The 24,728-nt window shown below is 39.5% G+C and overlaps 1 protein-coding gene across 1 annotated transcript in view; it reads right to left on the minus strand.

The window, feature by feature from the left end:
• The window catches only part of FREM2 (FRAS1 related extracellular matrix 2), a 156,795-nt gene that overhangs the window by 77,744 nt on the left and 54,323 nt on the right, over window positions 1-24,728 (minus strand). The window contains exon 3 of the mRNA XM_069601488.1: window positions 4,740-4,886. Coding sequence (XP_069457589.1) covers window positions 4,740-4,886 — 147 coding nt within the window. The remainder of the gene's footprint in view (window positions 1-4,739; window positions 4,887-24,728) is intronic.

Genomic DNA, 24,728 nt, shown 5'->3' on the forward strand with positions numbered 1-24,728 from the left:
AACCTCTTAATGATTCAAGTTAATAGAATAATTTTCAAATATATTCCTTTAAACATTGGTCATTTTCAGAGAAATTGGTAGAAAGACAGATGTAAAAGGAGAAAAATAAAATTTTGAGCCTACTGGAATTAAAAAGTCTGAAAATAAATTCTTTGCATCACTTCTCACTTAACTGAAAAAATTATCTTGTTTCCAAAAAAAAAATGTCCCTTTGTTCTTCAAACTAGAAATGAAACTGGACCAAGTAAGATCTGTTCAACCACCAGTATACATAGAGCACCTACTATGCACTAGAGCACCTACTATGCACGAGACAAAACAGATAAAACCTCTGCCCTGTGGTGCTTATGCAAAAACAGTTTCAATATTATTTCTTCAACTGACTATATCACTTCTTATAGATCTCAGAAATATTGCCTATCGTTCAATAAGAGGTAAAGCATTATTTATTGATGGCAATGAAAAAGGGGCACAGAACCAGGAATTTCAGCACTACATATCTTGTTGAGCATTTCAGACTTCCTGTTAGCTCTCTGGTTCCTAGAACACACAGACTGGCTATCAACACTTCTTAGATCCACTACAATTTACTGCCAAGGTGATGATGAAAGGAATCATTCTCTTTGAGGTTCCAGCACACACGCGGCTCAGTGACCCATTTATTCCCAGTGGTACGACCAGCAAAAGAATCTATTATTTCGCCTCTGATAGCTACTGCCCATTTTTCTGTTTTGTTTTGTTTCATCAACAATGCATTATCTTCCCAGAGATTCAAAAGGCAGTGAAAAACCAGAAGGATTTTGTGTAACACAAGGAATGTCCACTAGTTCCAACTAGTCATCCTTCTAATTAATAATTAAGGCATCCAATCTAATAAAAAATAAATTGCAAAAGCAAATCTCAGTTGTTGCTGCCAAAAAACACCCAGAAAATTTCTGGTGGATTTTATAAGAGATTTTCAATTGGATGTGAAAGTATAAACAGACAATATCTTTGATTTATCAAATGAAGAGAAATAGATTTCTATTTTGTGGAAAAGATTGTCATCTTAAACTATTTGACATGTTTCTCAAACATGAGAAAACAATGAAAGGCATGTCATCTTTTTTAAAAGGTTGAATAAGAGCCAGATGGAATATTAAGCTTGCTTGGAGTAAAAAATAAAGATTCCCTTTTCATAATTAACACATAAGTGAAAGTGAAGTCACTCAGTCATGTCTGACTCTTTGAGACCCTGTGGACTGTAGCCCACCAGGCTTCTCCGTCCATGGGATTCTCCAGGCAAGAATACTGGAGTGGGTTGCCATTTTCTTCTCCAGGGAATCTTCCAGACCCAGGGATTGAACCCAGGTCTCCTGCATTGCAGGCAGAGGCTTTAACCTCTGAGCCACCAGCGAAGCCCAATTAACACATAGGACCTACTCTAAACACAGGGCTAGTCTACGTTGTTACTTAAAGTGTGGTCCATGGGTCAGCAGCTTGAACAAGATCTGGGCACTCGTTAGAAATTCAGAATTTCAAGCCATACCCCAAACTTACTTAATCAGAATCATTTTAACAAGATCCCCATGTAATGTGCATAAGACTCACATGGGTGGGTAGACACATACTTACTACGTCATACCTCCATGAAGCCCTAGACAGAGGTGCCTAACTTTAATAAAAGATGAAGAAGTGGTGCACAGATTGTGGAGGAGATGGTCCACACTTGAATGCAATAGACAAGACAGTCACATCGTCAATGTTCAAACATTTTGCTCCTACCTGGAGATACAAATACTCAGCTGGTAAACCATACCTATTATAGAAATATTATTATATGGGGCAAAAAGAAATCTGGAAATTAAAAGCTTACAAATTAGGCTTAAATTGATGGGTTTTTTTCAAAGATACTTATTAAAGAAATCATATTACTCTGATTTACTGAATAAAGTTACAATTGCATCTCTTCCTGTGGTGTGGGAAAATGGCATGGAGGTTAAGTAAGGTACTTTGGGCTTCCCAGGTGGTGCTAGTGGTAAAGAACCTGCCTGTCAATACAGGAGATGTAAGAGACACAGGTTCGATCCCTGGGGCAAGAAGATCCCCTGGAGAAGGGAATGGCAACCCACTCCAGTATTCTTGCCTGGGAAATCCCATGGACAGAGGAGCATAGTGGGCTATAGTCCATGGGGCTGCCAAAGAATCCAACATGACTTAGCAACTAAACAACAACATCATAATTACAGTCATTACCTCGTAGTCCATTTTCTAACACAGTGCCTGGCACTTACCAAGCACTCAGGAAAATACTAGTTGAGTTAGTGAATAAAGGATTGTAAAGTGTCAAAAGCGATGGGTAAAGTACTTAATGTGCTTAGCTGAATAGCTTGTATTTAGTAAATGTTTGATAACTGGAAGCAATTATATGTTTGAAATTGAATTTCTTCTGTGAAATGCAAATACAGATTTAATTTATTACTGGATTATGGTTATAAAATGAACAATTATCTCTGGGGAAATACATATATAAAACTCATGATTTATTAACTGTGCCTGTAGGTAAGTAACATCCTATCTTTAGCTAGAATGCATGCATACTCAGTTTCTCAGTCATGTCTGACCTTCTGTGACCCCACGGACTATAGCCCACCAGGCTCCTCTATCCATGAGATTCTCTAGGCAAGAATGCTAGAGTTGGTGGCCATTTCCTCCTCCAGGGGGATCTTCCCTACCCAGAGATCAAACCCGAGTCTCCTGCATTGGCAAGTGGATTCGTTATCACTGAGTCACCTGGGAAGCCCCATTAGCTATAATAAAACTATCCAGTTCTAAATGTCCATACATGAAATTGGAGGTTGTAGGGGAACAGTAATATGAAAAAATATCCATTGTAGAACTCCCGTGGGATCACCCTTCACATTAACCTGACTTTTCCATTCCAGTCCTAATGTAAATTCTATTTCCATCTTCAATGATTGATGAGTGAGGCCCATGCACAGAAATCTTCCCAACTTTCCATCACCCCAGGTTACTAAGTAACCTGGTGAGGTTAACCTAGTAGAGCTATAGAGCCTTTATAGGATTGTGAGTGATTTCCATACTAGAAGGAAATACTGGTTCATTGGAAAAAATAACTGCAGGAGAAAAAAAAAGAGCACTGATTCAATCTTTTAGCATTTAGCTTAAAAGTGCAACAGAGAGAAAAATCTGAAAAGATAGTGTTTTTTAAAAAAATATTTTGTTTGATGTGGGCCATTTTTAAAGTCTTTATTGAATTTGTAATAACATTGCTTCTGCTTTACGTTTGGTATTTTGGCTGCAAGGCACATAAGATTTCAGCTCCCCGACCAGAGATCGATCCACACCCTCTGCACTGGGCGGTGAAGTCTTAACCACTGGACCTTGAAGGAAGTCCCTGAAAAGATATCTGAAAAACTATTTTTCAACTATTAACTTTCCCATTCCTATCAAGTGACTAAGTGAGTGAATAATTAAATTCACACACTAGGAGTGGGAATTTAGGTAACATGCAAATAGATGAAAACTTGCTGAAGAATCGCTAAGATGCCCTATTTTTTAGTTATTATTTTCCTTGCAACTTATCTGCTATATTTTCAAGCACAAAGCACAGTTAAGGCACATCTCTCACTGACTATGTAAGACAGAATTAATCAGATTTCTGATCTAAAGGTCACACTGTGCGTGTACGGAAAGAGCATATTTCTTTGAGGGCAATAAGAGCATTCACTGTGCTCTAGAAGGTTAAATGGAGACTGTAAATGACTGTCTACAAAGAGGTATGTGCTAAAAGCAAAGCTGGGGGATGGGTCTAAGGGTCGACCAGTACTCCTGAAGCTAGAACAATCTTGAGGAACTGGCAAAGCACGGTGTGAAAATCCTCCTCTAAAATTAAAACAACAAAAAGCGTTTTTGAAATCAGGGGTAATTAATATACTGCATCCAGGCATCGGGAGGAATCATGGCAGGTGGATGGGGACAGTGGTCCTGGCAAAAGCTTGGTGTGTGGAATGTGTGTGTGTGGGCTTGTGTGTGTCTGTGTATGTATCTGTGTCTGCACGTGCATTGATATGGATCTACTGTTTAAGGTTTTTTAAGTTTGTGGACCAGTAAAATTTCAAATAATCATTTTGGAAACAAACACAGGGTTATCAGCTTTTTTATTTTGCCAACATTTCCCTAGATTCTTACCTTAGTTGATACTCCCAATGAAAGCTGTTTCACCCCATGAAAACTCTATGAGCCTAGATGTCTATATAACATTGTTGACCTTGTTTAGTCACTAAATCATGTCTGACTCTTTTGTGACCCCATGGACTGTAACCCGCTAGGCTCCTCTGTTCATGGGATTCTCCAGGCAAGAATACTGGAGTGGGTACTGGGGTTGCAAAGAGTCGGACATGACTGAGCGACTAAACAACCTTCTAGGATCTAGTGACATTTAAATTATTTCCACATATGAGCGATTATTGCCATTTTGTTGTTAATTTGCACCAGGGCAACATCATATGTAGGTAGAAATGTTCATATTCCTTATTTTTCAGCCTTTGTTTCTTTGATTTAGCCTCAACACAAAACTTTTGGCATGTTTCGTTAGCAGTTTAAAGAGCCTTTAATTGTCATCCTCTCCTTAAGCGTTAAGCCTAGACAAGAAAAATGAAACATTTTTTAATTATTATAAAATCATGAACTTTTGATAGAAAAAGGGATATGGGGACAGAAGTGCAAATTAAACTTACTTATAAAGGAAGTCTCTCCCAAATAACCTCTGCGCTTAAGCACGACATCTAGAAATTTGGAGTCCTCATTGATCAAGTAATATTCCTTTTCAAAGGAGATCCATGCCCAATTCAGACGAAAATGCTGCTTGGTTAATTTGTTTCCACCTGGAAAACAAAAGTGTAAAGCCTCAGATTAGTGTTCTCTTTAATGAATGACCTTAGACATTCCAAAGATGACTCAAATGATGTAACATTAGGAATCCCTCTAGTTACTTGGCTTGATTCACAATCTAGAATATATCCAAGGAAAACCAGCTTACTGCCCACCAACTGTTATGAAGACACACAATAGCTGACATAAATCTTCTCAAAATGCCTTAGTCTTGAGCAGGGGAAATGGATTACTAGGAAGGAGCACAGGACTACCAAAAGCAATTCTGTTTCTTCACAAAATCAAATATTCAAGCTGAAGGATGAGTCACTCCCCACAAGGTGCCGCTAGAGAGCAAGTTTTGCCAAAAAGAATGCTGCAAGCCGTTTTTGTGGTGGTAAACGTACACACACACTGCTTCACAAATACCTTTTTCTGGTTCACTGAGCAATTGGGTGGAAGGCTTTAATTATAACCACTTAAGGAAAAACAAATATCCCTTCTCCGCCTCCCTTCCCCACTAGAGTCCACTCCATTCCTTAGAGCAAACAGACAGCTCCTTTCATTGATTTCATTCTACTCTGAAGATAAGGCTTTCTCCTCCCACCATCCCCCCAAATGGAGCTGGCTTCCTATACAGGGAAAATAACCCTTGTGCGTGATCTCTATAATGTGAAAGCTGCTCTGCTAGGTAAAAGAAAAGAGAAGTGGTTATCAGCTGATCACTATGCATGTATCCTTCTATTTCCTTTGATCTACACCAATTATTTCAGAGTAAGGTGAGGTTTATAAACAAAGGCATCAATAATTGCTTTTAAGTCTTTCTGTAAAAGGGTGGGAAAATGCCCAAATACTAAACACAGCTAGAGGCATAATTTTAATTTCAGTTTCTTCCCTTCTGAGTTCACACAGGGCTATGCTAGAGAGAAAGAAATGAGACAGGAAAACATCAAGGCTTTAATAGACCGAGGGTAAAAAAATCCGCACACGGAGAAACATTGTGAGTGAACAAACACGTGAAACAAATGTTCATCTTCGCTGGAAAAAATTTTTTTTTAATTGCAGCATCTTTGAGCTTTGAATTGACATGTGCTAAAGATGAAAGAGAACAGCCAGTACAGCTGAGATTACGTAAGGAAATTGTTTTTCTTGCTTATGGCTGTTTAAATCATAAATTAGCACAAGCCATTTAGACAGCTACATGGCAATGTATGTAACAGACAATACGATGTTCATACCATTTGATCTCGTAAGTCCTTCTATGGGAGAAGAAAAATATATTTGTAAGGGACTGTGCATTGCAATACATTCTGTACTAGGCTCCAATTAGAAAATCTTAGAATTTATTATTTTTATGGTATATAAAAACCAATGAAAGAGGATTCAGCCATTAAACAAAAAAAAATATGAAATTTTTGTTGAAATACTTTAAACACTTAAAATAGAGAAACAATATTGATGCTTGTCAATGCAGGAATGTAACATGAGATGTTACAAATAGGGAGCTGCTTGGTGTTTAAATGGGTGGGGTTGAAGACGTTTCAACATTTCGTTTAAGTTTTAATATATAAGATAAATAGACTGGAGAACAGGAGTTCCTTCCACATTTGTTCTTAACTTATTGTACCTGCCATGTCCTAGATACTGGGTACTGTTCTGGAGGGGGTGGGCGGCACAGGCTGAGTGCTCCCTAACCTGGAGTCCACAGCCTACTTCACTTCTATCTGCTGTTTGATTTTGAGCCAGTTTCTTTCCTAGACCTCTGTTTCCTCATCTGGAGAGTCAAATGAGGGTAATGTTAATTAATGCCTGGGTCAAGTGGGATAAGCCTTATATGCACACATTACAGTGTGATACAAATGTAGCCTCCTTCAACAAAGGTTCGCCCGCTCCTCGCGGTGCACCAAGCATGCTCAAATCCACCCAGCTCATCCACTGCCTGACTCTTAATCTGCCTTAAATCCTCAGTCCTCCTTTGCCCCATCTCCCTACAGCTGCTGCACGCATCAAGCCATGAGGGCATCTTTGCAGATTTCCGGTTTCACCTGCCCTGTCTTATCCCATTTGCCTCTAACTTGCTTACTCTGAGGTTTAGCCAAGAGTCTTGCTGCTCCATGAATTTGTCACCCTGGCTCTTCTTGTCACTTCTACTCTCCTGCCTACAATGATGATGTCCCCATCACTCTTCTGCTTGAACTTTCTACTCAAAGTCTCCCCTTACCATCTCCTCCATGAAGCCTCCTGTCATCATTCCAGCCCTCTCATCTCAGTAATTCTGCATCTGTTCATCTGTCGATTGTTTTGGGCAGTTTTGCAATTTTCTGGATATCCTCTCCTACTGTTGAATTATACACATTTCCTAACTGTAGTCATTTTCATCAGAGACTGAGAGTGGCCGTTCATTCTTTTACCATCACCAAGACCTGGTCTTGCTGTCTTTAAAAATACTTTTTTACACTATTGCCTTTATGTTCTATTATTGAGAACATTTCTTCTAGAAAGTCATAGATACCCAACAAGAATAGAGTAACATTTAATTACCTAAGTTAATACCTAACAGCTTTCTGATTTCTCATTATTACTTGAAAACAACTGTATGTTGCACTTCCTTCTCATTCAGATTGTGGCTCCATCGAGTCCTAGACTTTCTTCCGAACTTCTGGTCCAGCTGTACCAAGCCAGTCAGTCCATCTGAATACCTACAGCTTCATGTCCCATCGCTTCTCCAGGGGGAGGAACATCCACTCATACCCAGCTTCTCATTGTTTTCTGAACTTGATGAGTGATTTTTTGCATGTGGGAAGCCTTCTGCTCAGAACACCTGTAGCTTCCTACTCCTCCTTAATTTGTTTAAGGCCAAATCACCAGCTCAGGAAGCCTAGCTTAGCATGCTGTGGATACTTCTTCTGTATCTTCAATCAGGGTAACTGTAACTCTTTATCTTCATGCTTATTCTACCCGAGCAGCCCCCGGAATCCCCCACCCCAGAACCGGCCCTGGTCAAATTCATCCTGCTAGTGTCCAAAGCCAGCGTAGTGGCAGGGACACTGTGAGGTCTACCGAATTCTTCCTTGATTGTCGATAAAAGGCCTATGGAGTAAATACCATTTGTAGTTATAAAATGGATACTTTGCAACTCCTGTTTTATTCCTTATTTCTTAACAGTTCTCAGCTTACAAAAAAAAACAAACAAAAAAACAAACAAAAAAACACACATCCTACAGTTTGACTGTGATTAATCATGCCGGACCTATTCAGTAACTCTTGTGTTTAATGTGTTCAACAAATGAATTTTCTTATAGTTCTGTATACTTTCTTCCTGACTGTCCTTTCCCCTATGTCTAAGAATGAGATCATTAAGCATACCATTTCTCTTTAATCATTTTTAGCTAATTTTAAGATCTGATTCTCTTTCCTGAAATACCCTGGAAAATATTACCCTTTTCCTAAAAATTGTATGTTTTAAGAATTTAAAGTCAATGAGGCCTTTTCTTGACATTCAATATGAAACGGCAAATGCCAATAAAAAACCCAGCATTTCCTAGCGCCTTTATTCTGCTAATTTTTCCTTATAGTGCTTTCCACAACCTCGTATCCCATTTATGCTTTTGTTTTTGTTTGTTCACTCTGTCTGCTCCCACTGTAACCCATGATCTAGGAGAGCAAGGAGTTCATTTTGCTTACTGTTAGAAAAATGCTGATTTAATGAATTTGACACTCTAACATCTTGATTGAAAAAAGTTCAGAAATGCTTCATTTATTGGGCAATATAAATATCCTATATAAATGTAACATATCCCTTTTAGCGCTGTATCTTTTTAAAACAATAACAAAAAATTTTAATTAAAAAAATCCTTTTTGACTGTGCCATGCTGCTTGCGGGATCTCAGTTCCCCAACCAGGAATTGAAACTGGGGCCCTGGCAATGAAAGTACCAAGTCCTAACCACAGAACCACCAGGGAATTTCCTAAATAAAATTATTTTTAATAGCACTCTTTCTAAAGTGTCTTGCATATGTCTATGAACACTATGTAAAGATTTTAAATGATTACCTATGAATGTGAATTACTGAAATTTGGATTTGTCTGGATCAGACCTCCAGAGGTTATTGATGACAAAAGCCCTGTTTAACCCTTCTGTTGCATTATAAAGTAGGAGAGATGGTCTTAGGGATGGCCAATTTCACCTCTACTTACAGATTTATAAAGCTTATTTTCTGGTTGGTGTTTATGTCCTGGAAGGATCAGAGTGCCAGGTTACTGGTTAAGCAGGGGTTTCAAGTGACAGACAGCTGAATAAGTTCACCAAGGACTTCATATGTCCACCACTTTCAGCTTTTATTTGAAATAAAATTCAAAAGAAACACTGAGAAACTTCGCTTCACAAGACCAAGACTCAGTCCAGGTAATTGTTTTAAATGCTCAGCATTCACTCTACATTGAGGATTTTTAAGTAGATATCTTATTAGAGGCTAGAATGTTAATGTATAAAGCTTCACTCTAAATAGAATTAAATACTACATAACTCTTCTGATTTCTACACACGGAAATCATATTGCATCTCAGAATCCACAAAATTTTAGGCACTACTTATTGTGCAGGAGTGCTATAAGGATCTGAAGAGCTAAGCTGAATTTTATTGTAACTCTGATTATAAAATTGACCTTGCACATAAGTTCATTTTGATGCAGCTCCTATTTTTAGTTCAAAGGAATGAAATTCTGCAACATTAAAAGATTTAAGGTAAAAAAAAAAATTGGTCTTGTATATGGAACTCTGTACTTCATCTAAAGAATGTCAAGGGACTTCCCCGGAGGTCCAGTGGTTAAGACCTCGCCTTCCAATGCAGGGGGTGCAGGTTTGATCCCTGGTTGGGGAGTGAAGATCCCACATGCCTTGAAGCCAAAAAAAGACCCCAAAACATATAACAGGAGCAATACTGTAGCAAATTCAATAAAGTCTCAAAAACTAGTCCACAGAAAAAGAATGTAAAGACATGTTATTTATTACATGTTACAGGTTACCTACCATGTAGATTCTCCTAAAACCTCAAAGTTTAGGGATAATCAGTGTTGGCCCCTTTAATAATAATAGTCACAGCTTACTGAATGTGAAATTTTAGATGAATTTAAACAACCTAAAAAACTGACAAAATTTCACTTCCACGTCAATCTTTGTTTTTCTAAGAGATTCTGCCATCTATGATGCTCAAGAAGCTGTTCCCATTGGAAACAAGTTAAAGTCGTAACGGGTGTCATAAAACCATACAACAGGTGTCTGACAGCTGATAACTACACTCCCAAATGCTTTGTCCCCAAACCCTGACACCACAGCCATTAAGGCTGTGATGAAAAGACCTCTTTTGAACTTTTCCAGCTGGTCTTTAGTCATCTTCAGCTTCTTTCTCAATGGGAACACAACAGATTTTTTTAGAATAACAGAGTCACAACCTTCAATTAGCCCTCCCTAGGAACTTAGGGCTGCCTAATTTCTGTAAAGACAAAGCACACTGCTTTCTATACCAAACCGGTGTCTCGACTCTGACTTGTGCTTAAATAAATGGTCATTTCTGGGTGCCTGTTTAAACTCTGACAACTTTTTTTTTTTCATGAAGAAAAGTTAGCTTCCAATAGAACATAATTCCACTGGTAATATTTTTCCAGCCTGCTAAGATTTTCTTATTGAACCTGGGTCTCCTGCATTGCAGGTAGATTCTTTACCATCTTAACCACCAGGGAAGCCCTAAGATTTTCCAGCTTGCTCAGTTCTCAGTTCAGTTGCTCAGTCATGTATGACTCTAGCTTGCTACAGTTCCATTTGTTTAGAATAAAGTTCAGCCTGGGAGAGAACTGGAAATAAAATATATGGCTGTTTTAAAAAGCTGGTTCAACCTTTAAATCAGCAGTAGAGATAAATATTAATATAGAAAAGATTAAGATAACAATATTACCTAATTTATAGGGAAAATTTAATAATTTGATTCTTAAGCAGTCTTTGTTCTCTTAGAAGGTAAGGGCAGTAGTCATGCAACTACCATCAGCATCAATGCTATTAATTATTGTGAGAATCAAAAATGAAAATCAAAATAAGGGATTTATTTCATTGTCCTTTTGGTGTTAGGATGAACTTTTAAACTTTGCTTGAGACTGTCATACTGAATGAAGTAAGTCAGATAGAAAAAGACAAATATTGTGTGATATCACTTATATGTGGAATCTTATTAAATGGTATAAATGAACCTATTTATGAAACAAAAATTGAGTCACAGATGTGGAGAACAAATTTATGGTTACCAGGAAGGAAGTGGGGTGAGGGATAGACTGGGATTGACATATACACACTATTATATATAAAAGAGATAACTAGTAAGAACTTATCATATAGGACAGGGAACTCTACTCAGTACTTATAATGACCCTGATGCTGGTAAAGATTGAAGGCAGGAGGAGAAGGGGACAGAGGATGAGATCGTTGGATAGCATCATTAACTCAGTGGACATGAGTTTGAGCAAACTGTGGGAGATAATGAAAGACATTGAAAAAGAGAGTTCTAGAAAAACATCAACTTTTGCTTTATTGTCTATGCCAAAGCCTTGACTGTGTGGATCACAATTAACTGTGGAAAATTCTTCAAGAGATGGGAATACCAGCAAAGGTCCATCTTAGTCAAAGCTATGGTTTTTCCAATAATCATGTATGGATGTGAGAGTTGGACTATAAAGAAAGCTGAGAGACAAAGAATTGATGCTCTTGAACTGTGGTGCTGGAGAAGACTCTTGAGAGTCCCTTGGACTGCAAGGAGATCCAACCAGTCCATCCTAAAGGAGATCTGTCCTGGGTGTTCACTGGAAGGACTGCTGCTGAAGCTGAAACTCCAATACTTTGGCCACCTGATACGAAGAACTGACTCCTTGGAAAAGACCCTGATGCTGGGAAAGATTGAAGGCAGGAGGACAAGGGGACAACAGAGGATGAGATGGTTGGATGGCATTACCAATGAGATGGACATGAGTTTGTGTAGGTTCTGGAAGTTGGTGATGGACAGGGAAGCCTGGTGTGCTGCAGTCCATGGGGTTGCAAACAGCTGGGCATGACTTAGTGACTGAACAAGAACTTGGAAATAGAATCTAAAAGCTAGTGGTTGTAAGTGACTCATTTTGCTGTACAAACAGAAACTAACACATTGTAAATCAACTATAATCCAATAAGAAAAATTAATTAGTTAAAAAAAAAACAGAACAAAAAGTTTGCTTGACCTTACAATCTTCCATAACAGAACCTCTGAGAGCGCCTGGAATTCTGTTTTCTGGCCCTTATAGTCAGGTGGATTCTACTGTTTGTGGAAAACCACCAGGTGCAAAGCTGGAGCCAACTGGCTCTTAACATCCACCCTCCGCCCCCAGGAGTTGACACTCAACTATGGAAGATGGCTCGAGTACATAGATAATGTGCATAAGCTAGAGGTTGACAAGTGCTAGGAGAGAGGCACTGATAAAGAGCTGGGGGAGCTCACAAGAGTGAGAGATTATGCTAACCTGAGGGGATCAAAGACAACTTCACGGCAGAGATAGCATTTAAATGCAGTCTTAAGCACAGGTATTTGGATACTCAGGGAGATGGTGGGGAGGGGAGGTGAAGTGTTCCTGGAAGATTAAGTATAAGAACAGAGATAAGAAATTCAGTAAAAGGGGAACTTCAAAGAATTTGATAGGAGCTCAGGACGTTTACTCAATATTTATTTCCTTCTTTTTCTATTGAAGTAACTGGATATTAAAGAGAAAGAGGTAGTAAGTAAGGAAGTGTGTCACTTGGTCGTATCGGACTCTTTACAACCCCATAGACTGCAGCCCACCAGGCTCTTCGGTTCATGGAATTCTCTAGGCAAGAATACTGAAGTGGGTTACCATGCCCTCCTCCAGGGGATCTTCTAGACCCAGGGATTGAACCTGCATCTTCTGCATTCAGAGGCAGACTCCTTATTGCTGAGCCACAGGGGAAGCCCTCCCACTAGCAAACGTGTTCTAAAAAATAGGCTGCACAGCACAAGGGGTCAGATCCACAGAGACATGTAGAGAATACTGGTAGAAATGCACAGAAAAACAAGCGCCATGACCAAGACCCAGAGGGGGAGAGAAATAAGCATAGCACATGTTGACTTCTATGGATATATCTGCTTGTGCAGAAAAACAAGTGCCATGACCAAGACCCAGAGGGGGAGAGAAATAAGCATAGCACATGTTGACGTCTATGGATATATCTGCTTGTGCAGAGGTCTTCTAGGCTATTCTTAAGAAAGGCACTTCCACGCACACCCTTCCTAAGGAAAAAGCACACATGCACTGTGATATCGGGGTAACTATCACATAAGCTGCGTGGAATTGAGCTTTAGCATGCGTTAGTTCAGGCATGTCCAACTCTTTTGTGACCCCATGGACTGTAGCCAGCCAGGCTCCTCTGTCCATGGGATTTTCCAGGCAAGAATACTGAAATGGGTTGCTCTTTCCTTTCTCCAGGGGATCTTCCTGACTTGGGGACCAAACCCGCATCTCTTGTATCTCCTGCATTGTCAGGCGGATTCTTTACCACTGAGACATGGGCTTCCCAGATGGCACAATGGTAAAGAATCCACCCACCTGCAGTGCAGGAGACACAGGAGATGTGGGTTCGATTTCTGTGTTGGGAAGATGCCCTGGAAAAGGAAATGGCAACCCACTCCAGTATTCTTGCCTGGGAAAACCCATGGACAGAGGAGCCTTGAGGGCTACAGTCCATGGGGTCGCAAAGAGTCGGACAGAGCTGAGCGACTAAGCAATAACAGCAACAACAAATAGTATGTGACATAGACCTAGGATTCAAATACAGCCTGCTAGTATTGCTTTTACACTTCTTTTGAGTAATCAAATTATTTCCTTTAAGTCACCATTCTATGTATGGGTGACTCGAACTGAATTTTAATTTGCTTTAACCTAATTTCTCAATGAGTGCCTGTGGACTGAAGCAAAACTGATGGTCTGAGTGCGCTTCCCTGGACCATCAGGAAGCCCTCTTGTGTTATGCAGAGTGAGGCTGACAAATAATAAGAATTAAGTGGGGAAACAAGGGTATGAAGGTCAGTTTTCAAATATCTGAGATTGAATCACAGAAAAGTTAAGAAGGATATAACCCTTTCGTTTTATGAATGAACTGGGGTCATAGCCAAAACCAAGAGATGCTGGGAGGAGAACCCTTCCTCCAGGTTGACAGATGTGCTCCATCAGGGCCATGGCTGGGTCAGAGTCAGCAAGCCCCAACCTGCAGGAGTCCTCCAGAGTTCTCCAAGTACGGTCCCTTCCCCCAGCTCCATCTCTAGAGAAAAAAAGAATGTGCTGATTTTCATCCCCTGTAAGAAAATGAAAAAAGTAAGGGGAGAACTATGAGCTTCTATCTCCTAACCTAGGGCTTAAAAATACTTCCTTAATCAAACCTAATCGTGCAATACTTTGCTTTCTTCGTTAGGAGTTTAAACCTGGTGGAATGAATATCTTCCCTCTTCGTATGTGTGCTTACGATATGGAATTCAGAGGTAGCTCTAGAGAGGGCAAAGGACAGGGCAAATGTATAATTTCAAGGTGAACTCTCATTTACAACAGGCAGGTTCCAAGCTGATCACGTGCATTCAAAATTAAAAACTAGCGCCATCATTTTCCAGTGGTAATATGAGTAACTAGGGAGACTATTTCCTGAAAATGAAAGTGGGATTCTGTATTCGAATCAAGTACATCAACTAATTCAAGAAATAATAATGTTGTTGAACAAGGCACGTATAAACTCCAAGCACTTTAGAGCAAGAATGAACTCTTGATTGCATCTTTTCTCATGGCCCTGTTTTTGCAAGATCCAGAAAGGCTGTGATTTGAATAAGATTACAAAGCAGCTATTTGCAGAAGAGGAATAAATCCCGGAGGATTTCACGCCTAGTCTACTGGTCTTTCCATTTAAGAGCCTGCGATCTCAAACACTGTGGTTAAGCACCAAATCATAACAATCATGTGTTTAAAATGATCAAATATTATATACATATTTAAATGTGGGGAGACTTACTCTTTTAAAAGCAACCCAGGAATAATTAATTTTCTATCATTTCCTCCCCTCCTCCCCGTTTACAAATAGGAGTAAAATGGAAAAACCACCATACTTTCATAGAAACAATAACTACTTCCTCAAAAGTGTGTTAGTTAAGTCTGTCAAGAAGATTCATGCACTCTCCTGCTTTTGGGGAAAGGAAAAAAAATACAAAACAAAACACCTGGTGCAGCAAGATTTCATGCATGCACTGCCTGCGGCAACGTAGAAATTTATTAGATCTCTGGCAACACATTCTTAAAATAAACTTAATAGCCTTCAGGTTTCTGTTCAAACTGGAGCCTAATTCCTTTTGTGGCGCCAGACACCTCCCCCCAACCCCAAGGAGACTCTGCAGGGAAATGAAAGCCACCGTTCTTTCTCCTGTACCTCTCGGAGTAACCGGTTTAGCACCATTTAGTTAATTCCCTGTGAAGTGAGGTGGCTCCCTAATTCCTATTTGTATAAGAGGACCTTGCACATCACTATAAGACACAGCCACGACAATTAACAAGGATTATAGACTTAGTTCTATTTTGGACTTTTGAAAATGTGTTATATCTACCTTGAGATAAAAATATAAAAGTGGGGGGGGGGAACCCGCCAGAAATGCTTTAATCTGGTCGTTAAAAAAGAAACCTTCTTTAACCTAACTTGTTAATATTATCACCACAATTTAAATTTGATGGCTAGGATTGGGGGATTAGGGTGGTATGGCAACACAAAAGCCATTCTATCCATAAAACATGATTTTTTAACTTAGTGTCCTAGGATGTTAGTGCTACATGAGAATTCCCTGAAAATTCAAGCTTTAGGTTAACCTATTGTCATTGTTTTTAAATCTGAGTCATTAACATGTTTTTAGTTGTTGCAGAAGTAAAATCAACATTTGGAAATTTTAGATTTTTAGATTGAAAATTAAAAAGAAGTGCATGGAATTGTATCACAACTGGTTGCCTAGTTATGGCTCCTGTGACAAACTAAAAAAGCCTTGTCATCAATGTCTATCCAGGATGAAAGGAGAGAGGGAAGAAAGGAAGGAGGACTAGGGTCAGGGGAGGCCGGGAGAGAGTGGAGTAGAATACCATCAATGTCATATGTCTGTTTTCACATTTTCTTTTATTTCAGATTAGTTTTTCAAAGCTGGCTCTTGTGCTTAACTTGTGCATTATTTAATTAATCTAACTTTTTGGTGGTTGCTCTGATCCCTTTAAAATTATGCCAGAGCCACCCTTGGTGATTTTACTGTCATATATAGCTGCCAAAAGACAACAGATACAGTAAGTATAAAGACAGGTTGGTATAGTTTAAAGCACCAGACCTTGGAAGGAAATAAGACAACATCCAGCAAATGTGTTTGTTTAATCACAGCCCTGTACAAACACACGTGTTGTACAGTGTAAGGATGGTTCGTGTACAGTCCCTTTTGTTAAGACTTAGACTCTAGCAAGGAGGGCAAAGCAAAACCGTTTGTAAATTATAATGGAAAAACGTGAGGTGAAACGCTGAACATACAGTACCTGGGCTCAGAGGAGGGGAGGGAGGACATTCAACTGGGACCACAAAGATCTTGGCACAAGAGACACCTTGGAGGGGCAGAAGGATGGTGCCACTCCAAGAGGAAGAAATCCCAGGAAAACAGGTGCAGAAGGAGGAGAGCCTGTTATGTGCATCAGTAAAATAGTCCAGCTTTGTAGGGTTTGCCAAAGTGCAGTCGGGAAGGAGGAGATAAGTTGGGGAGGGTGGGGTGGAAGAAGGAAATTTGGGGTAGAGAGGGGTAGAATCTGAATTCTGCTTTAACAAATGTTAATTTGGTAGAATTATTCAAGGACTTGTTAGAATTGGGATTGGGAATAAAAGGTATCATTAGCAATGTTATTAATAATGCTATTATTTATTTGTTTACTTATTTATCTTTGGCTACCCTGGCTTGTGGGGATCTTAGTTCCCCCACCCAGAATCGAACCCCCAACCTCACAATGAGCCAGCAGAGCTCTAACCACTGGACCACCAGGGAATTCCCAATATTAGGTTTCTGCCAGTGGACGATATGATACAACTGAGCATGTGAATATTGTCATAAGAAAAAAAAAGTGTTTTGCTTACAATAAAAAAGGAGTCCTTAAAATATTAAAATCTACCCAAGAATAAATAACATGGCTAACCAAAACACCCACCATGAACAGTAAATGTCATATACTTGTAGAACTGTAGATTTAACATAGATTTTTGCCAAAGCGCCCCAGGTAAAAGTTTCTCTCTGACTCCCCTCTCTCTACTTAAAATGACAATTAGTATGACAAAATTCTCTTTCAGGCCAAGATAAGCCACATATTCTTCACTTGGTTAACATGCAATGTTGGTGGCATGATTTAAATATTCTGAGGGATGGGAGACAACGCTGACTGCAGAGAATTCATGGGTTGCAGAAAACTCTTTGAAGACAGACTTAGAAAGCCAATGGACTTCCCTTGTGGCTCATCTGATAAACAATCTGCCTGCAATGCGGGAGATCTGGGTTTGATCCCTGGGCTGGGAAGATCCCCTGGAGAAGGGAAAGGCTACCTACTCCAGTATTCTGGCCTGGAGAATTCCATGGACGGTATGGTTCATGGGGTCGCAAAGAGTCGGACACGACTGAGCGACTTCCACTTTCACTGGAAAGCCAATATATTGACTTTGCAACTCAGAACCTAGTCTAAACTGATAGTTCTCAGTGAGGGAGAGAGGGTTAATGATTTTGCCCTCGTGGAGACATTTGTCAACACTGGGCGACATTTTTGGTTGTTACAATGGGGGAGAGAAAGAAGGGAGGTTACTGGTATCTAGTGGGTAGAGGCCAGGGAGGTAGGGACCCTATAGTCAGAAGTAGACTGTAAATTAAGGATTAGAATTACCTGGCCTCAAATGTCAATCATCTAAAACTTACTATATTCTGACATATCAACATATATAACTTCTCATAAATATATGATCTGACTTTTCTTCATAAATTCCATGCTTTCTTATGAATTGATGGTACATGTGGTCGAATGATAAATGTGCTTTCTCTTTTCACATGAATATGCAGACATTCTCAAAACCATCCTTGATGTGGAAAGTTTCCAGTACAAAGAGTGTATTCTCTTGTTTCAGGAAATAGTTGAGCCAGTAGTTTTCCTACTCAGTCAAAATTTATGGCTGATCAGGGAAGTTAGGAGTGACTGTCTCAAGAAATGCAGAAACTATGTCAAAGTGACAGTGTATGCATGACGGATTTTAGTATGAAATCAAGGATGTGGGCAGAGATTTCCCATCAGGAGCTTCTCAGCAGATGAGGCTTCCCCAGAGAGAGCTGAGAGTTGAGAGTATGAAGTTGAAGGGCTTTCAAAGGTCATTTTAGGAGGGTGAAGATGGGCACAGGTCATCTTGTTTTCCATTTTTTTTTTTTTGTAGTTGAAAAGAGAAATACTACCTATTCAAATGCACCTGTGTGCTGGCACACACGTGTGCACACACACACACACACACACACACACACACCCTTTTTTGGCTTATACAAAGAATGAAAATACTGTCCAAAACGTCCTCCAAAAGTACAGAACACACAGCCTTTTGACAGGTCTTCCGCTAAATGAGTTAGAGAAGCATTTCCCAGGATACATTTTTTCAAATCATATGTTTCCTGTCTGTTCATAAGCATTTTGTTTTGAAAAAAATAATCCTGAGTCAACTAGGAGAGAAATGTCCTGGGATTAAACTGTCTAAACAGAACTCTTCACTGCGGCAATTCTTAGGGGTTTAATATGTGAACATCACTGAGCATGCACCGAGCATGCTAGACGGTGAGGAATTTCCCAATCTCATTTCTCCAGGGAACTCATTCCTGAAGCTATCCTGTGAGATTCTGGTCTACAGACTGTACTTTAGGATAAGTTGACTTCAGGTATGCTAAGTCACTTCATTCACGTCCGTCTCTTTGTGATTCCATGGACTGTAGCCTGCCAAGCTCCTCTGTCTATGGGATTCTCCAGGCAAAAATACTGGAATGGTTGCCATAAAGCATTTAAAATCCAGATATGAGCCCAGAGTCCTGTGGAATGTCAATCACATCCAAGTCACATCGCTTTCAGTTGTTAACATTTGACACCAAACATTGGAATTGAAATTCACAATCTTGAGCAAAAACCAATAAAGTTAAGGGATCTCCTACTATCAACATACAAATTCTGGCTCAAGGTGCTTCCATTTCCTAATCCAAGAGGAAAAATAAATATGTTAGCTCGCAGAATGCCAAGAAAAATAAACTAAGTTCAAGTAAATACAACTGATTACTGGTAAACTTGTTCCCTAGAGACCACATTTACTGTTCAAGCACACATGCCTTGCCATTCTTATGGCTTAACACTATAGTGCCCCAGCTCTGTTTTTTAATTAGTCCAATGTGGGATCAGATGTCAGAAGAGACAAAGATTAGAATTTTCATCAGTTCCAAAAAAACACCGAAAATCACCAACAATGTACAACGAGCCATGTCAGCCTCCCATTTGCAGTTGGATCTCATTCACTGTGGATATTTGAACCCAATGATCTGCCCAACTCTGATAAGGGATTTAAAGGCTTACTAAGGAGAATGCTTCTGAAGCTATTAAAACAACAGGCACGGGAAGAACAGACTTAGCTGGGTTTTAGAAAGAGGATAAGGCTGCAACAAAGACTTTCAGGTTGATAAACAGATTTTTTTTTTAATGTGAAAGCACACTGTTTCCTAGTCTGTACTTCTTCATCACCCTGATCAGTAATTATTTCTCATGAGAATATCAATCAATATGATAGCTCTGTACTCAGCTCTGTACTCAGTTTCAGGAGGAAGCAGAAAAACATCCTTAGGTCATCGATTCACATCTCAACTGACTGTTGTAATGATACCAGCCAGCTCTCCTGGAAAACATCGTTTATTCACTGAAGGACCAAATGCAAATAGTTAATTAACTCCACTACTGGGGTATATATGTATAGAAGAGTATATATATCAAAGTGTATAAATATTTAGATATACATTCAAGAAACTGAAACTGCAAAGTCTTTACAAGAGAAAATTCACACAAACAGAAAACCAGACCATGTGTATCTTTTAAAAAATAATCATAGGAAAACTATTAGGAATATAGAAGATTATCAGGATGCTTTTTTTTTTTGTCTGCGCTGTGACAAGGCTGGAGACTTAAGAGACGTGGATCGGGAAGATCCCCTGGAGGAAGGCATGGCAACCCACTTCAGTATTCTCGCCTGGAGAATCCCATGGACAGAGGAGCCTGGCAGGCTACGGGTCCATAGGGTCACAAAGAGTTGGAGACGACTGAAGCGAGTTAGCATGCACACACACGCTGCATGTGGGATCTTAGTTGTCTGACCAGGACAGAACCCATGCCCCCTGTGTTGAGAATGCAGTTTGTTTGTTTGTATCTTTAATTGGAGGATAATTTCTTTACAATGTTGTGTTGGTTTCTGCTGTATAACATGAATCAGTCATATGTATACATGTGTTCTCTTCCTCTTGGCTCTCCTGCCCATCCCCCATCCCACCCCTCTAGGTCATCACAGAGCACCAGAATGAGCTCCTTGTATTGTACAGCACTAGCTGTACAATACAGCTAGTGCTGTATTGTACTTCCCACTAGCTATCTGTTTTAAACATGGTAATGCATATATTTCAATGCTACTCTCTCAGTTCATCCCACCTTCTCCTTCCCCCAGCTGTGCCCACAAGTCCATCTTCTACATCTGGGGAGTTCAGAGTCTTAACCACCGGATCGCCAAAGAAGTCCCAGGATGCTTTCTTAAGAGATGAAAATCTTATAAATATCGTTTAGTCTCTTACCGATCATAAAATGAGTAAAATGGTTATCAACACTCCTGTTTCTTCTCTTTTTGGCTCTTGTTTCTCTTTTCTCAATATGGGAGGGTCAGGAGAGATGAAGGATGGGACTCAAGCAAGGGAATATCTGATAGAAATTATAGGCACTGGACTAAATGAATTTAAACAAGGGGGAACTGGACTGAACTGCCCTAGCATGTGGTCAAGTTCTGAGTTAAGATGTCTGCATTGGTTTGGAAGGCTACACCTGGCCAGTGTTTGGAACTCTGCTCTGGTTTTCATCAGGGGACCAGCTAACACCACCAGGTAGGCAACATCTATCTGCCTCTATTTGTCTCTTCTATGCCTTTGTTCTCTGGAGGAATCAATCACCTGCAGTCACTTAAAGCTCTTACTTCTTCATGCCAGCCCTCCAGCTCTACAATTTCCCTTCTTTCTTCCTAACCTCCATTTTAGTCCCCTTTACCTGAACACAGTCAGGTGCTAAACACCTTCTCTTAAGTAAGTCAGCCTAAAATACATATACCTTTATTTTTTCATGTTTTTTTTTAAAATAAGTGAGGAGCTTCTTAACATCAAATATTTTTCTTATAGTGAGATATTCTAAAGCATGTATTTCAATAATTGTTTCCTACTGTAGACCATTATTCTTACTTCATCTCCCAGGGAGAAAATTCATAAAACTACATGGTTGTTGTACTTTATCTTTCTTATACCAACCCCTGGCCAGCCAGCATTCCTTACCCCTATCATTTCTAGGGAGAAATTTTTGGTTAGAAAAGTGATCTGCATGTTGCGAATGAATGTGGACATTTTTATGTGTTTTGGCAAAGTCAGGATCAGGACCTTATGACTCCTCATGCTCAATACATTTAGACAGTATTACAGATCTTTCAGTAGGAACAGTTTAAAGACATATGGAAGCTTCTAAGTACATACATTCCTCTACTTATGAATTCTGTTTGCAGCCTTACCAAAAAGTTAAATAGGCTTGGAGATGCTGTCATGAAGAGAAACAAAGTACATGGTTATTAAGCCTATGTTTAGAGCGTCTCGTTAGCATAGAAGTGGTATAAAGATCAAGAAGATCCCCTGGAGAATGGCATGGCAACCCACTCCAGTATTGTTGCCTGGGAGAATTCCATGGACAGAGGAGCCTAGCGGGCTACAGTCCGTAGGGTCACAAAGAGTCAGACATGACTGAGCAATGAACACACACACATACAAAGGCCAAGTTAGGACAGATGAGTAGAGATGACTGCAGTTCTAAGAGCTCTATAAAAAGTACGCTTGTTCATCTAATAATTGTTTCAACTCGATTCAGTGAGGCAAGATTTCCTGATTTGTAGAGGGATCATGAAAGTGAGAAATGGGATCCGATTCTTCATATAAAGAAACGCTGAGGTCTAGAAAGTGTACGTTACCAGAATATGAACTGGGCACAGAGGGTAGCTGTGGGGAGCCAGGAAAGGAAGATGAAGAAATGAGGTAGGCAAACATGCAGGCAGAAAATTCCTGTGTTTGCCCTGAGATCTCTTCTAAGAATATGGATAATCCCCAACAGTGACCTAGTCAACTTCCTGGTTTTGATGTGCTCCCATAATAGAGAAAGAAAGAAAATAATAAAAGTAACTGGGTTAGCATGACAACCTAGACGTCTTAGGTCAATAGAGGACAAGAAGGGAGAAAAATATGAGAAATATTTTTAAACTTTACATTTTATTTCTTCATAAACATTTTTAAGAAGAGACAAAATATGTGAAAACCACACAGGAAAGACAGAAGTAAGCCTGGTGTCTTCAGGGAGGTGATTAAGTACCACCTCTCAACTTTTATAAGCAATCATGCCCCAGAATGAAATACACTGCATGCTATTATGATGTCAGGGACTATATCCATAACAAGTATGGGGTGGAAGGTCAAATAACTGTATTTAAATGAGGTATGTTTCAGCATAGTTCCTAAAATTAATTTATTTATTTGGCCATGCCAGGTCTCAGTTGTATCAGGTGGAATCTAATTCCCTGACCAGGGACTGAATCCAGCCCCCTGCACCGGGAGCACAGAGTCTCAGCCAGTGGACCACTAGGGAAGTCCCTCCAGGATAGTTTTGTAGCCCAGACTGGAACTTTTTTTTTTGTAAAGATATATCACAAAATATGAAAAGCACGCTCAACAAAACTTTCATTTTATCACGCTCAACAAAACTTTCATTTTATCACTGTATTATTAAAAACATACTTCAACAAAATTTAAAATAACTGAATCGGATTAAAGCCGGCTTAATTTATGAGTATTTAGCCCTAATCATGGGATTCCATGTACTACTTATGTGCTCTTCAATTTTTATTTTCTATATTTTCTACAATAGTTTTCTTTTCCATGCAGGCATCACCTTCATATTTGAAGATTATTGGGTCATTCATATTAGCTAATATTTTAATGGCCATGAAGTCGTTTGCCTAAGCAAAAAACAAGATATAATCCCAATGTATACAGTTTGACTTTTAGTGAAAAACAGATGATTCTGTGAACTCCACAGTGTCATGCTCGTTTACATAAAGCTAAATAAATAATGACTGTGATTATTGGTTATCACATGGCCTCTATGAGTAAAAGTCCTGTTGAAATCTGCTTAATTACCTGGATAAGGAAGGTGGCGTCCTTTTTAACTGAAGAGTTGGCTTCTTTTCTATAGAATTATTTGGGATTATCTTAAGTTCAGAAATAAGTTGGAGTCATTCAAAGAAACACTGAGGTTTGCCACTAATCTGTAAACTAGAGCTGAAACAACAAAATATTTTAGATGCTTTTCTTCTGACTTCACAGATGTTAGTAGTTTATGGTCTTAGCTGGCACTTTAAACCCCAAAACATCTTCATGTTAATTCTGTTCACTTTGGCTTTTTTCCACCTCTCCCATTTCTGTGAGAATTAGGAGAATTTGTTTTTGTAAGAATATGTTTTTGTAAGTATTTCTCTGGTCTCAGGTAACCTTTACATTTAATTGTTTCTGTCTATCTACCTACCTACCTCTCTCTCTACACTGCTAGCCATTTTGTTAAGCCATTTACTGTACAAGTAATTACAAGTGGCTGCCATGAACCAGGCATTGTGCTAGGTGACTATGGATGTAAAAAGCCACCTCATGATGTAATAAGGGAAAGCACACAGAGAGATATCTTTATTGTTCTGCTTGTTAAGGACTGAGATAATCAGAGAGTAAAGGGTGCTATGGTGCTTGGCTTAGAGACTCCGGAACACAGTTATGAACAGCTGTTATTACACTACTCTGTAATAAAGCAATGCCTCTTGGCTTATTGAGAAGCACAAAGCTTTCTGTACTTACACTAAATAGACTCCATTGTGCCCTCTGAGTTTCTAGCTTGTTTTAAAATAGATTTTCTCTTTTTTCTATTATTGTAAATTGTTTGCTGTCCACTTATGTTATAAAAGCTTTCCTCTTCTAAGTAGATGCTCTGCACCCATCCTAATGCGCTCAGTTGCTCAGTCGTGTCTGACACTTTGTGACCCCATGAACTGTAGCCCACGAGGCTCCTCTGTCCATGCGATTTTCCAGGCAAGAATACTGGAGTGAGTTGCCATTTCCTTCTGCAACCCATCCTGATATCACCTTTGAAATCTGCTGGGGGCCTGGAATAAATGCCTAACTGTACTCCACAGACCACGTGAAGCAAAGAGGAGCAACCTTGGTGCACAATGTTTTTTTTGGAAATAGCATAAAGGTAAAGAACATACTATTCAGACAGAAAAATCTATAGAAAACTGACCCAGGTATGCCAAAAATTAAGTTAGCTGAAGCCTCTCTGGATTGTATGAGTGTAGATTTGGACAAAAGGAGATCTTCCCTCTCCCCAGCATTAGGGAATGTCTAGAAG

This window comes from Ovis canadensis, chromosome 10 (assembly GCF_042477335.2).
Source record: "Ovis canadensis isolate MfBH-ARS-UI-01 breed Bighorn chromosome 10, ARS-UI_OviCan_v2, whole genome shotgun sequence".
NCBI lineage: Eukaryota > Metazoa > Chordata > Mammalia > Artiodactyla > Bovidae > Ovis > Ovis canadensis.